Below are 14,808 nucleotides of genomic sequence, written 5' to 3'. Positions count from 1 at the left end.
GGTGCCAGGGAAGCAGCAGCAAGGGTACCACCGGGGGATGCGATGGGACTTGGTACGGCCTCACTACCGGCGGGGCACACACCCCTGAGGCGAGGGCAGACACAGCCCAGACTCATCCGTGCTTTACGACCAAAAAAAAAAAAAAAAAAAAAAAAAAAAAAAAAAAAAAAAAAAAAAATCCCATTTTTAACCCAAACCCAACCCCGAGAGCTCGCCCCTCAGCGCCCGGGCGCGGCCCCTTTAAGCCCGCGCGGCACGGGAAGGGCGGGGCCCCTCCGGCCGCCCTCTCCCATTCGCCCAGCGTGCGCCGGGGCTGCCGCCCGCGCGGCGCCTTTAAGGGCTGGCCTACGTGGCAGCAGCAGCAGCCGAGCGGCGCGGTGCGGCCCGGCCCGGCCCTCAGCTTCCCCCCCCCCCCCCTCAGCCCCGCTTCCCCCCCTCTGCCAGGCCGGGCCCCCAGGCGCGTAGCAACCGGCCCCTGCCCGCCTTCCTCCGCCGCCATGGGCCAGAACGACATCATGAGCACCGCCGAGGACTTCGCGGACCAGGTTGGGGGGGTGGGGGGGGGGCTTTGTGTGCGCCCTCAGGGAGAGGCCGGGCCCGGAGATGGCGGCCGGGGTGGGCCCTGTCCCCTCTGGGTTTCTGAGGCACGGCTGGGCCCTTGGGGGGGGGGCTCCCTGAGGGGCTGGGGGCTTCGTGGTGAGGGGAGAGGGGAAAAAGGGGGTGAGCCCTGCTCGTCTCCTCGCCCACTGGCCGGGGGGCTGTGGTAAGGGGGTGGGGGGGCTGAGGGAGGCCAGGGTGGGGGGCAGAGAGGGGGGGGAAAAGGCCCGGCCCTTCCTGTGGGAAGCCCAGGCCTGAGGTGGAAGAGGCTTGCCAGCCCCGGAGGGGTGTGCTTAAAATCGGGGCAAAAGGAGAGCAAACAAGCTGGGGCTGTTTTAGCCCTCTATGTGGTTATTTTGGTAGAGACCGTTGTGGGTTTTGCTGTGAAACGAAAGCTTATAATGCATTATGGTTACGTATCAGAGCAGGAATATTATGATTATAAGCAGTTCATCCGGTGATGGTGGTGTTAGAAAGATCTTCATTGTCATGGTGACTCATATCGTTGAAAACCGGAGGTAACATCTAATCATACTTTATCAAGTTCTTTAGAAGAACTGTATTCTGCCTGGTTTTGCCATTTCAACTCCTGAAGCAGAGCAAGTGGCGTGATGCACAGCAACACTCGGCTCTGAGGGGGCTGTGCTGCCGCTGCACATTTCACTGGGAAAACCTGTTCGGTGCTTTCTGCCTGCTCCCAGGTGGGCGACTTGTTTTAGAGCCACAGCTTCTTGTGGCATGTGGTAGAAATCAATTGAAGGAGTGTCCTGATCACTTTTGTTGTCCTCTCTCATTTTAAATGAGAAACTAAGCTATCAATACAGTGTTCAAGTCACTTGCCAAAAAATACACTGTTTGTCCTGACCTTTTTATAACTCCCCTCTATTTATTCCTGTGTGACTATTTCTAGATGTCTCTAAAAACCCTTTTTTTCCATAGTAATGAAAGCTCTTTTGTCTAGCAAAATGCAGTTTGCTTCCTCATGAGATGAGTTTTAAGTGCACAAGTTTATTTGTGCTTGGCCACGTACTATTTAAAGATGCGTCTTTACCTTAGTCACAGAATTTGGGGTATTTGCATACACTTATTCATCAGATTGCAAAACAACTTCTATGGCTCTTCAAGCAACTAAGATACTCCTCAGATAATTCTGGCTCCAAATGGCTGCCTCCTTGCTCAATCAGATGCTTTCAGTGCTGTGTCTGTTGCTAAAACTCAGTATCGCACCAGTGTAGGAGTAGAGGGACTTACCAAACAATTACCCTTGGTATATATTGCGAAGTTAACGTTTAGCATCATGAAAATTTGGTTCACATCAGATAAAAAAACACTTAGAACATCTGGACTGAAGTAGAACTGGAACTCCCCTTGATGAAGTTGGAGATGGTGAAGCTGGACAACTACTGTTACGTGACCTGAACGTGTTCTCGTTGGTCACCTTGCCTTCTCCATTCCTTGTGCTAGTATTCAAGACCTGAAAAGCCCTGCTTTCTGTAACATAAAAGCCCTGTGGGGAAATATATTAAGTCTCCCATGAGGTAGTAATGAGTAGGTATTAATCCACAGGTGAACTATCCAGTACAGTGAACTAGTGCACCAGGACCTGGCCTTACAGGGCAGCTAAGCGTGCCTGACAGCTGGCTGTGACTGACGGGTTGTTCTGCTTTTCCCAAAGCTATGTTCCACTCTCCTTCTCTCACACAAGCACTCACCTATCACCAGACTGGGAAGCTGAACTGGTCGAGAGAATGTGAAGGTTAATTTGCTGTTGGTTCACTTCTCTCATTGTTCCGGTCAAATGGGCACCAGCCCTGGTGCAAGGGAATGGTTGGAGTACAGGACTGGGGGTGACACCAAGGTGGTGAGATCACTTGTGGTGAAAACTAGCCAGCTATTTAGCTGGGCTATAGCATCTGTTTGTAGCTTGCAGGTGCGCAGTAGGGCTGGGGAGCTGCTCTGCTCTCTGAGCTGCTGTTGGCAGTTCCTGAGGATTGCAGCGAAGGATGTTGTGGGGTGGTCTTGCAGGTTTGGGGGGAGGCAGCTTATTATATGTTAAAAGGGGTGGAAAAAGCTGCTAAGTTCTTTAAAAATGTGGGTGATGTACAGTGCAAAGAGATAATGATCTTGGTTCAGAATGATGCCCCACTACTTGCTTTGTGTTTGTTTTTAAACACTCTCCCATAATGCCAGCTCAATATTATCAATTAAATATCCTCTATACCTAGAGGTTAGACACGTTATTTAGTGATCCTTGCTAAAATATTACACGTTAAGCTCTTCAGTGCAGTCATGATATCCCGCTGACATTATCGTACTGAAAATAGCTGTATCTAGGGCTGTAGTGGTTGTTTAAGTTAGAGAACTGGTTGTCTCTCTTCTGTAATCCCCATAAGAGGGAGCAAATTTCAAGCAACTTCTCTAATGTCTGTAATCTTTAGGAATGTGGGTGCCTGGTATTTCTGCCATTCTAAAAAAAATGGCCAAAAATGCAATGAGACATTGAGTCTTTGTACTGCAGTGAAAGGATTGTAAGGGAAAAAACCAGACGCTGGGGGTTTTATTTAATTTTTCCAACATAAATGCTGGTGCATGTTGTTAAGCCAATTCTAACATCTCTGTATCCTATTTTGCAGATAACAGAAGGGAGAAGAAAACATTTCATTTCTAGCCTGACCTTTGTGTTTAATATTAAGGAACTGAATTTGGAAACTCTAGCTTAAAGTCATGTCAATACGTGGTCCTGAATCATTATAAACCAAATACAGCTTATTCCTCTTAGGCTGGGAAAGACTCTTACCATGAAGAGTGATAGCGAAATGCAATATGTGACGAAGAAATCCCATTCTAAAGATTTGATTGAATAGTCTTTTGGAAAAGGGAATTTTTGTAAAGCATGATTTAGAAGTGAAAAGTGTTCTTGTGAGAAATCTTATTGCAATTAAAAACCTGATTGGGACTGTCAGAAATGTTCTGGGGGGTCAGAGCTCTCTTTTATTTCTTCTTGAAATAATCAGGAGAGCCTTGTTCTCAGTATTGAGGTTACACAGACAACTTGCAGGCATCAATTAGCGTGGTGCGATGGGTGCTGCTGTCCTTGTGGCCATTAGGTGGGTTCTCCTTAGGTGGAGATATATATATATTTTATATATATATATATATATAGGCTGGCAAAAGTAAAAATTAGCTCTCGGCCAGAGGATTTGAGCATCCTGCTCCACAGAATCACTGGTGTCTGCTAGCGCTCTGCTCTTCCAAGAGCAAAGCAATCCCTTAACCAAATAAAAGCTGGGTACTTCAAACAGAACCTTATCAGAGGCTCTAAACACACAAAGTTCTGCGGAAGAGTTTTCTGTGTATTTTAGCAGACAGGTGTTCATTACTATGATCATAATTTCACTGATTCAGGAACATACACGCATGAGGAAAAAGGCTTCTCTGTATGGACTTCGGCCCAGTCTTAACGACCAGAGAAGCTGTGGATGCCTCATGCCTGGAAGTGTTTAAAGCCAGGTTGGATGGGGCTTCGGGCAACCTGGTCTGGTGGGAGGTGGCCTTGCCCATGGCAGGGGGGTGGAATTAATTTGTAAGGTCCCTTCCGACCCAAAGCATTCTGTGATTCTAATCTTCAGAGTACTTCTAAGTTTGGTAAGATCACGTTCATAAATGAAATCTGGAGGAAAAGGAGCTTGTGCATGCAGCCCTACCTCCCCAGTGCATGTGTTTGTGTCCTGTTTAGAACACACCCAGGTGACAGTGAAACGTCCCAACTTGGGCAGCGTCTGTAGCTGCGCTGTGATGTGCACTTCCATCAAAATGGGCCGAGTTCCTTACAAATTCGGGACTGTTGTAGGTGGGATATTCTAGAAATTGTTAGAGTCAAAACGGGATCACTTCATCCTGTCTCTTTGGGTGGACTTCTTTTCTAGGTTTGAATATTTCAAGACTACTCTTCAAGAAAGATTCTGAGCAGAGGCTATTTAGGAATCCCTGGATCTTCTTGTGCGTCTTTGTTTATTAAACTAAGAGGAGCATTTAAATCTATCTTTGCCCTCCTAATCCCATTAGAGGGGAAGTGGCAACGCAAAGCCCCTCTGGTGCATGTTAATGACTTGACCGCCAGTGCAGAACCAGCTGTTCTTCTTTCAGATAGTTTTACTTTGGTATTTTGTTACCTTTTCCTCTTGCGAGGAGGCGGTATGCGCCAAGAATTGATGCAGAGCCCAGAACAGAATAAGCTGTCTGATTACTTCACGTCATGAGTTTAACGCGGTCACCTCCGTCCATCTCCACACTTCATTTTGGGCTGAAGTGCACCGCGCGTAGCAGAGCGTGCACTTTGAGTCCCATGGATTAGTTGGGTATGTTTACTGGCTGCAGCTACCCGCTGCAGAGTTTCACGTATATGCTGCTTTTACCCCTGTGAATCACAACTGAAGGAAGTAGGCTCAAAGTGCAATGTTTCGAGCCAAACGTTGCTGATGATGTGTAGGGACTGAAGCAGCATTTCTGATCCTATCAGTTCAATCCCACTTCCAGGGACCTCCTGTTTCTTTTTGGTTACTCTGCCCTAAGCCTGAATTATTTGGGTGATTTAGTACCTAAATTCCTTAACCTCAAAAATCGTTTGGTGTCTGTTATGTTCTTGTTATTGTGTAACCGTTTGCTTCCTCTCTTTCTGATCCCTGACCAGTGTCTTTTGGTCTTTTCTTGTTCACGCGGTCAGTTTCTGAAGCTGACTTGCTTTAAGCTCGCTGATGCTTAAAGGTTTTGACTTGTGTGTAGCTAAACAAAGGCAGCCACGTGAGTTACGGATGTCCAGAGACGGTCTGTGTCCCGATAAGGTTGCTGAGCACTGCAGCTGCCGTAGGCCTCGGTCATTCTGACTTGTCGCCAGCTGATTGGATGCTCACGCATGTTTAATAGATGGCATTACATTCCCTCTGTAAGCCCTGAGAACAGGTAAATGTTAAATGCCTTTTTTGGCTCCTCACCTAGACCGTTGGCAGCCCCTTCCTTTCAGGGAAAGGGAAGTGGGTCGTGCAAGCTGATCTCATCTTCAAAAGCCACAGAGATGAGGCTTGGAAGTAGATATCATCTGTAATGCTTGCTGCTTTTTTCTGGCTTTCTGCAGCAGTGTCTTTTTTTTACTTTTCCCTACAGATGCTCAGCCCCTGTCCTCTTGCATTTCCTCTCTGTCCTTCACCTGTCTAGACCAAAGTAGCCTGTTCCACATCTTGGCAGGGCAGACTATTACCTCTTTTACTTTTCTGTACTATTTCCAAGCTATCTGTAGCATTCCTTGCCTCAAGCTGTCCAAACACAGTGAAGTAAGGGAGGAAAGAAAGCTGTAAAACAGGATACGTATCTCCTTCAGTGACAAAGATCACAAATTTTCTTCTGAGTCATTCATCCAACTATTAACATGGTTTTAAAAAGCCTGAAGTGGCAGCCCTGAGTCAGAGTACAGCTGCACTTAATATGCACTTGATTGACTTGAATCTTGACCCTTAGACTCTGCATGCATGCAGTGCAACTGGTGTAGTTTGTTCTGCTATTAACTGTTAAGCATGTTTGCCACGTTTTTTTTCTTGTGATAATCTTCAGTTACACAGTAAGCAAAGCTTTTCATTTGCATAGGATTTGAAACAGCCTTTAGTACTTACTGATTACTGTGACAAGAAAACGCTTTCAGAAATGGCTTTAGTGTCCCTTCCCTATACTCCTATATATAGTGAACACTTTCAGAGCCACAAAAAAAAAAAAGCCCAGAAATAAGCTTGTTAGCTGTATTGTCTAACCCAAAGGACAGAAAGAATGAGTTATGAAAGAAAGTTTGTGGTGTTTCTGATGATTTGTTCTGATGTTGTTCAGCCTTGTCTGGCAAATGCCTGTGCTCAAGTGGCTTCCCCCCCCCCCCTTTACATGTTTAAATATCTAATATCACGAAAACTGTATGAAACTGTGCTTTACAGCACAATGAACTTTGTGTGGGATAGTGGGGTTTTATTAACTGGCTGCAGATATCCCTCCTTTAGAACTAGGAGAAGCGAAGTCGGGCAGTGCTGCATAAAGGCTTGTAACGTGGGCATTTACTTTTACAAGTGTCAGCCTGCCTAAACTGCTGTTGTTGTTAGATGGTAGAACCCTGCTGTTTAACCTTCTAAAGTTTTAGATTAAATTCGTTTGCTGCTTAGTAGATTGCACTTGCCTACGCAGCAGCTCCCACGGGCTCTAAATGTGGCTTCCCGGTGATCTGGCTAAGCCAAAGCAGCGTGCGTGGTGGGCCGCTCTGTGGCAACGCAAATCCTAGAGGGAGGGAGTTCCCGTTAAATAATAACCAGTGCCATTCAGGAGACTGGCGGAGTTGAGCACTTGCTATAATGCAGATCTGGTAGGTCTTCCTGTGCACCCCTCAGTCCTATAGGGTGTGCTAGTCTGGACGCTACTTGGCAATGCTGTATTTGTCCCTTTAGAGTTACTTTAGAGTTACTGCAGAGCGAGCTGACCGGTGAGTGCGGAGTGACGGTGTGGGGCAACCAGATGCAACTTGCATTCCCAAGAACTAAGGCACGGCATTTGTTCTACAATGTAACTCTTTAACTACTGTATTGAATAGAATATGTAAATGCCTAATTTATTTCTGCACGGGAGGCTGTTTTTAATGAAAGTAGGAACTGTGTGTACACAAGGTGCAATTTCGTGTACCAGCTGCGCTGAGCTAATAGCTGTTGCTCAAAAGTGAGGTTCTGCACACAGACACACGCCTTGCACTGGTGCTTTTAGGAGCTGCTGGAAGGAACTAGCTTGTCAGAAAGCTTATTAAAGTTTTTTAATCTTTGTAGAGTTAACCTTCTGTCAGCCTCACTCCCTGAATCAGTTTGTTACAGGGTGTTGAGTGCCTGAGCATGTGGGTGGGAGTAGGATTGCCCTTTCAGCTCCCGGCTATCTGATGGATCAGTTGAGCTGTAACATGAAACTGAGACAAACTAAAACCAAGGTCAGCCTTCATCTAGTAAGAGCTCCATCAAAACACAGTTCCTGTTACACCGAAAGGTGCTGCAGGATTCTGCTTTCCGAGTCCTTGTCCAAAAAGCTCTCCGGGTAGAGCATGAAAACTGGCTTTCCCCACCTCTCCCACGTGTTCTGCAACTGGAATGAAGGAGAACTTCGTTAAATCCTTGTTTCTCTGTAGATGTTGTTGACCCTGCGTGCATGAGAGCTGGTGACCTCAGTCTTTGGAGTGCATGGATCTCTTCTGCCTTGAGTTCCCCCTTGCCCTCTGTCCTGCCTTCCCTGCTAACTGTGCTGCTCTGCCCCTGTAGTTCCTGAGGGTGACGAAGCAGTACCTCCCCCACGTGGCCCGCCTGTGCCTGATCAGCACCTTCCTGGAGGATGGCATCCGCATGTGGTTCCAGTGGAGTGAACAGAGGGATTACATTGATGGGACGTGGAACTGTGGCTATTTCCTGGCCTCCATCTTTGTGTTCATAAATCTCTTCGGACAGCTGAGTAAGTGGCTCTAAGGCTGTTAAGGTGGATGCCAGAGCACTCCAGTGTGTCTGCCACCCCTGGCTCATGTAAGCACTGTGAATCATGTAAGCACGGGATGCCTCACTGATTTCTCAATAGCCATTGATAGCTTCGAACTGATAGCACTATGTGGGCTGAATGAAAAGAACTCCTGATTGACCTGCCTCGGTCTTTCTTGGAAATAGTCCTTGAGAACTTCTGGTGACACCCTGAGTCAGAGATGCCGGGAGTCCATTAGGGCAGTCTGTTTTCAGTTCTGTACATACATACATAAACATACCCACAACCTCTAAGTTCTCTAAATAAAATACTCATATTTTTTTTAAATGGGGCAGAGCTAAGACTTTCTCAGCCTGCTGTTTTTATGGTGATTAATCTCAATGGCAGAGTTTTCCCCTGCAATTGGTACGCTGCAGCCACAAGAGAGGCGTTTGTTTCAGAGCGAGTCAAAGCCCAGGAATCAAAATAATCCCAGTGTAAGTGCTAAGTGAAGTTAGAGTATCAAAAATGGAGAGGTAAAATTGTATTAAGTCCCAAATCTATTGTTCTTGATTGTTCTGCAAACTTTGTATCTTGTGGCTGGGTTTAGCTTTTACTTTTGTATCTCTTGTGTAGAGAGACAGCTTAATTTAATGTAATTACCAGTCCTCATGCCCAAGTGGCAAGGGCGGTCAGTGGTTCTTGATGGAACACTTGAGGAAGGATCTAAAACAAAAGCTTTCAAGGAAAGGGAGTGCAGCATGTTTGCCCTAACAGTTTATCACTAATAAAATATTAAAAAAAAAAAAAACCACCACAAAACATCCCCCCATGATTAGTTGAGTTTCTTTCCAACTTCTTGTAATACGTTAACGCTGACAGCTACTCTACGGTGCTGTGTGCTAGGGACTACATTCAGTGTATGCTTACTCCTTGTGAAATAAGAGATACTTCTGGAATTAAAAACTTTCTCAAACATGTACTAGAACTTCTTGGTTCCCAAACTGATTTGTGCCAGTGTGCCATTAAAATTTCCTGCCTGACTCTCTGTAGCACAGTTGAGAGAAATCTCATTCTGCTCAGTTCAAAACAAGTTACAATTCCTGCAGCATCTCTTCCTGTGCAGGCCAGAAGTGTAACTGTGTTCAATTTCCCCAACTCAGGCGGCTGTATCCTGGTGCTGAGTAGGAACTTTGTGCAATATGCCTGCTTTGGACTGTTTGGAATTATAGCATTACAGGTAGGAGGCTTAAGTCTTCAGACCTTCTAAACCATGTCTTTCAAATCTTCTGTCTTAGCCCCAGTATGACCAGCATATTTAAATACCCAGAATTTCTTTCTGCCCTGGCCTAATGCCAGTCCTCAATGACATTGAGCTATTTTGCTGTTTCTGTTCTTCTGATGTGCCTGATAGATCCTTGGATGTAATTGCAGTTAGTCAGCTGGAGATGTTGAGTCGCTATTTGACCTTGATGAATTTAGCAGAAGTAACTTGCAATTTACCTGTGTGTCAGTAACATGCCAAATGTGGGGCTTATAGCTGCATGCTGGAGGCCAAAGCCTGGGGACTCCTGAAGACCTCTTCCTGTCCCCATCACAAAGAAGCCTGACTAAATAGAATACTTCCTGTCTAAAACAGATGCGTTTTTGTGGGGGCTGATACACAAGGGAAATTCTGGCTTCTGTTCCCTGTTTTACACTGACTCATAGGACCATGCTGGTGTAACTTAGCTCGTTTCTTTCAGTATAATGTGCTTGTAATTGGCTTCTGCTATGGATAGTGAGGTTTGAGATTGTAACATTCTGAACTTCATTACAACTTGCACAGTGTTGATTAACTTCTCCTGTTCTTTGCCTAGACTATTGCATATAGCATTCTATGGGACCTGAAGTTCTTGATGAGGTATGCCTACATAGTTTTTACAAAACAAAAGCTTTTATCTGTCATAGCCCCCCCTTTACAGAGGGAAGTTATCTTTGTACAGAGTATTTACTAGAAAGTTTTGCCAATGATGCACTTATATTAAATATCAGAGCACCTAAAAAAAAAAAGTACAGTGAGTTAAACCACAGACAGCAGGTTCAGTACTGTAGAAGGAAAAGACTAATCCTAACCCACTAAGATCTAAGTGCTTCTGCTACTTCTCTCCTTGATGAGAGCTCAGGAGCAGCTGTCTGGATTGGATCAGTGAGTTGCTGTTATTTCCTAAATGGTTAAAATAGCAACTGTGTTTGTGTGTGACTGAAACCATTTTCTGAGGAAACTGAAACATTTAGATATTGGAATGGTTTCTGGGATTTAAATCTCTATCACCTTTCTGCAGTAGAGGATGGGGCTACTGAAAATGAACTTCCTTGTCAAATCCCAAGTGGCTGTGTTACTTTTTTACCCCTCTCCTCTGAGGGGAGGGCAGGGGGCAGTGCAAGATCTGTACTCTGGGCTTACTACAACCCTGTAAATGTGTAACTTCTTCTAGCAGTACTGCTGGTCTGTTTTCTCAAAGCAACCTCTGGACTACTTTGGCACATATGGCTAAAGCAGAGGTACAGAATAACTTCAGTGCGACAAAATTCATGATGTAACAGATGCTAAGCAACTGTCTGAGCTGCGGGTGCCAGACTGCTCTGGCAGGCTGCATGTGTCTACACAGACTTGTGTAAACCAGCGTTGTGTACAGCGCTGCTGTTTCAGCTGTGAATTCTAATGCAGACAGTGCAAGGTACAGAGGAGGTCACTTCTCGCTAACATGCAGACTCTTACTGAGCTGAAATTGTCAGGTAGGACTAAGTGTGTAGTTTAGTTCAAATGATAGTTTTAAAAAAATCTTCTATTTCTGTCTTTCCATAGGAACCTTGCCCTTGGGGGAGGCTTGCTGCTGCTTTTGGCTGAGTCACGCTCAGAGGGGAAGAGCATGTTCGCTGGTGTCCCCACCATGCGGGAAAGCTCTCCTAAACAGTACATGCAGCTCGGGGGCCGTGTGCTGCTGGTCCTCATGTTCATGACACTGCTGCATTTTGATATGAACTTCTTTTCTGTAAGTATCTTGAGTAGAAAAGCGTGGGTTAAGGAACTGAAATACAGTATCAACTCCCAGGTCGGCTGTAGGGCGTACTCATTGCTGCTCATTTGTCTTTTTTTTCAGTTGAATTGATATCTTAAAAAGTTGTTAAATCATCTGACAACTTGTTCTGATGAACTTAACTGTTTACTGACAATCTGTTGTCTGTGTGTCCATTTAAGAACCACATGTAAGCTTATTTGGTTTGTTGGTGGGGTGTTCTTGGTGTTTTGTTGGTTTTTTACTTTTTTCTTCCTCCCTGCAGATTCTGCAGAACATTGTGGGCACCGCCCTGATTATCTTGGTGGCAATTGGCTTCAAGACTAAGCTGGCTGCCTTGACTCTAGTCATCTGGCTCTTCGGCATAAACATCTACTTCAATGCCTTCTGGACCATTCCAGCCTACAAGCCCATGCACGACTTCCTCAAATATGATTTCTTCCAGACCATGTCTGTAATTGGAGGGCTCCTCCTCGTGGTTGCACTGGGTCCTGGCGGAGTCTCCATGGATGAGAAAAAGAAAGAGTGGTAACAGGAGTAGCAACACTTTTGGGACATAACATATTAAGTCCAGAACTGATTCTCAAAATATGGATTCAAAGTATGGATTCAACAAAAACTGCCAGCATTCTACACATACATGTCCCCTTCCTATTAAAGGCACAGATGTTTTGAATTTGATTTACAGTGGCACCAGTAATACAATAGATAAAACCCTATTTCTTCAAGGAATGTTGCCTAGGCTTATCGTTCTAACCATAGATTTGGAACTAACCCGATGAACCTGCATTTTGCTGAGGCTTCACTGAGTTGCAATAGAACGGTTGCTGTCTTTAATGTCAGCAGTGTTTTAAAATTTGAAGTACTGTGAGCAGATAAACGACACAGCTGTGGTGTGCTGTTGGGTTTTAGCTATAACTGAAAAAGTGGATCCCCTTTCTCACCCTCATCAGAACTCTGTCTTGTGTATAAGGAGTTCCACTGCTGGTTATAGCATTGCTTATCAAGGTGGAAAGCAGCATCAAAAGAACTCACTCACTTTGCTGCTCAGAGGGCCTGTAACTCTCTTTTTATTTTTAAAAAAAAAAGGGGGGGGGGAGGTCTTTCCTGCACCCAAATAGATGGCAAAAAAGAAAACACTGAAAGTAGCTATATCCTCTTCTAGGTAAGGAAAGGGAGAGGGTTTCCTAACTTGTTACGGTTCTGTTCTTGAGGGGAATGAGGTGAAATTCTGTATTGCTTATGATATTTCAAGAAGGAAGGGGCAAGGTACTCCCAAAGAGAGCAAATGTTAGATTCTGATAAAATTCTGTGCCAAAAGAACTTGTTAATTCAGCATTCTTTCCCCAGAGTTGCCCCTTTCTGAATTTCCAAGAAAAGGAACTAAGTTATGCTGCAGGTTCCATAATAAAAGCTCCTTTCTGCTATTAAACCAGCTTCCATCCGTATGTGCTCCAAACTCATATCTGAATTGCAGGTTACTGGTGAAAGTGTCTCTAGAATCACGGAAATTCCCCTTTTCCCTTTTCATGCAAAATGAGAGCAATCTTCTAAACTATAGTCTTTGCTTCCTAGATTCACTTCTGTCAGTCTCAGCTGCAAAAGCCCAAGTTGACTGAACAGTGGAAGAGCTGGGATGTTGAAGTGAGTGAAACTCTTCTCTCTGACATCTTGGACCACACTTGAGATGTGCAGGGAAGGAGTGTGGAAGGCAGCTGTGTGCTGCATACAGTCCCAGTTCTCAGCGCTGTATTACAAACAGTTATAGCTGAAGAATGCAAGCGCAAAGCCTGTGCAGTGAATAAGCAGTCAGGGATGTAACTTGCATATTCAGAGGAAGGAACTCCTCAGCTTAATAGCGAGGAGAGGGGAAGGTCCTGTTTTCACCTCTCAGTGCCACAGCCTCTGTGCCATGAACACGTTTAGTTAGTGCTGCTCAGAGGAGGCATTTTGTCCTCTGCTGTAAACTAGGTGAACCTGTCTCACGAGATCATGAGAGCATTCTAGACTTTTAGCAAGCACGAGCCCTACCAACTTGCTAACGCTACATGGATTTCTTGCACTGTTGTATCCCTTTGAGAAGGCTGCTCAACTATTTGTTCAAAAAGTAATTCAGCTGAAGTTCTCCAGCAGGAACTATTTACCAGGGTTTCCTGGCAAGGACGTTAGCCTGGACAGTTCTGTTAAATGGTTGCTTTTTAGGTGAGAAAACTAGGCTGAGGACTGATGGCAAATAGAAAAGCACCGCCTAATGTTAAACTAGTGATTTCATCTTCAAGGGAAAAGTAGCCCATGTAATAGTGAGATGTGCTGCTGCTGCTGCTGAAAACTGATCAGTATGCAGGGTAGATGAGAGGAAGCCAGCATTTACCTTCTGGTCACTCTGAAGGCTTTCTTCTAAACAGATTTTGCAGGAGAGGTTTTTGCCTCGAGTGTTAATTGTGCCTGTCTCTTCATAGCAAACCAAACTGTTCCTTTCAATTCCTGATGTTCAGCACAGGATGTTCTTGCTCAACTTCACTGCAGGTCCTCTAACTGTCTTAGACATCAAGGCAGCCATTCTCAGATATCTTAACTGCTGTTGATGTTCATAGTATTTATAAATTGAATGGTAGAAAACAATTTCTGTACGTAGCCCTTAGTTAGCTTCCTCAGCTTGTTCTTTGTGTCCCGTCTAACTAAGGAGCTGGCTGATGGACTATCTGAAATATTAACCAGTTTCCTCTGTCTGTGAAAATAAGAGTTCCCTTTCCAACAAAAGACCCCAGAGAAGGGAATTGATACTGTCCCTTGCAGCAGAAATATTTTAGTACTAAGGGGGCACAGTTAGGCGGAGGGCATTATAACGTATTTCTAAGCAGCGCAATATCTGGACTTACTGTGAGTCCTGGTGCAGAAGATTCTGGTTTCTTACATACACTGCTGTATTTGTGCATCTCCCAGAAATACAGTGACCTCCCCCAGTAGCTGAGAAACAGGATGTCAGCTATCAATTGGCTCTGTAAAATGTTCTGGAATTAATTCTGAATATATTTTTGCTTTCTATGTGGAAAAAAAAAGTATAAATTCTCATTTTATGCTGTATTTTGTACCTTAGTTGTGTTTGAAAATGTTTTGATTTTTTTGAAACAATCAAAATAAAAACAATGGCATCTTTGTATCCACTTAGAGTGTATGACTGGTGACACTTAAGCTATCTGAAAATGCTGGTTAGCAGCCTTGCATGCTTTTCTCCCAGCTTTTCTCCCATCTACTGGAAGTTATCCTTTCATAAAGAGGTCCAAGCAGTGGTCTGCTTGCACTCTACTGTAGTAATAATTCTTGGTTTGGTAGCAGGGGATGGCTAGTGATGGTTAGAATGTAATGTAATTCCACCCCACTATTTCTCCCTGTTGTATCGGTTAACTGGAATGGGCAGCAAGGTGTAAGGGCAAACACTTCAGTCTTCTGCACCCTCTGGAATTGTTACACAAGAGGCTTCAGGCCACAGTTTTTATCATTAAAGTTTATTTGCCATTGGCTGCTTTCCTGAAGTTCTTGGGTTTCTGATGACAACGCTTGAATTTTTTCCTTGAAGGGCCTGACTGTTTCTGTAGAGACAAGAAGTTGATCGGTTTTTTTCTAAACATTAAACCCAGACCTC

General features: G+C 44.7%; 1 protein-coding gene and 1 long non-coding RNA gene across 2 annotated transcripts; both read left to right on the top strand.

Moving 5' to 3' along the window:
• The first annotated feature begins 218 nt into the window (after positions 1-218).
• On the top strand, positions 219-14,329 carry SURF4 (surfeit 4). Its single transcript, XM_040531411.1, has 6 exons — positions 219-545; positions 7,920-8,106; positions 9,270-9,346; positions 9,966-10,009; positions 10,955-11,141; positions 11,431-14,329. Exons 1-6 carry the CDS (start codon positions 498-500, stop codon positions 11,695-11,697), a joined length of 810 nt encoding a protein of 269 aa, XP_040387345.1. The 5' UTR covers positions 219-497; the 3' UTR covers positions 11,698-14,329.
• On the top strand, positions 775-3,556 carry LOC121057381. Its single transcript, XR_005813776.1, has 2 exons — positions 775-1,298; positions 3,231-3,556. It is a non-coding gene; the product is annotated as an uncharacterized LOC121057381 (long non-coding RNA).
• Positions 14,330-14,808: the final 479 nt, after the last annotated feature.

This window comes from Cygnus olor, chromosome 19 (genome assembly GCF_009769625.2).
Source record: "Cygnus olor isolate bCygOlo1 chromosome 19, bCygOlo1.pri.v2, whole genome shotgun sequence".
NCBI classification, from domain to species: Eukaryota; Metazoa; Chordata; class Aves; order Anseriformes; family Anatidae; genus Cygnus; species Cygnus olor.
This window is presented reverse-complemented; position numbering and strand designations above follow the sequence as displayed.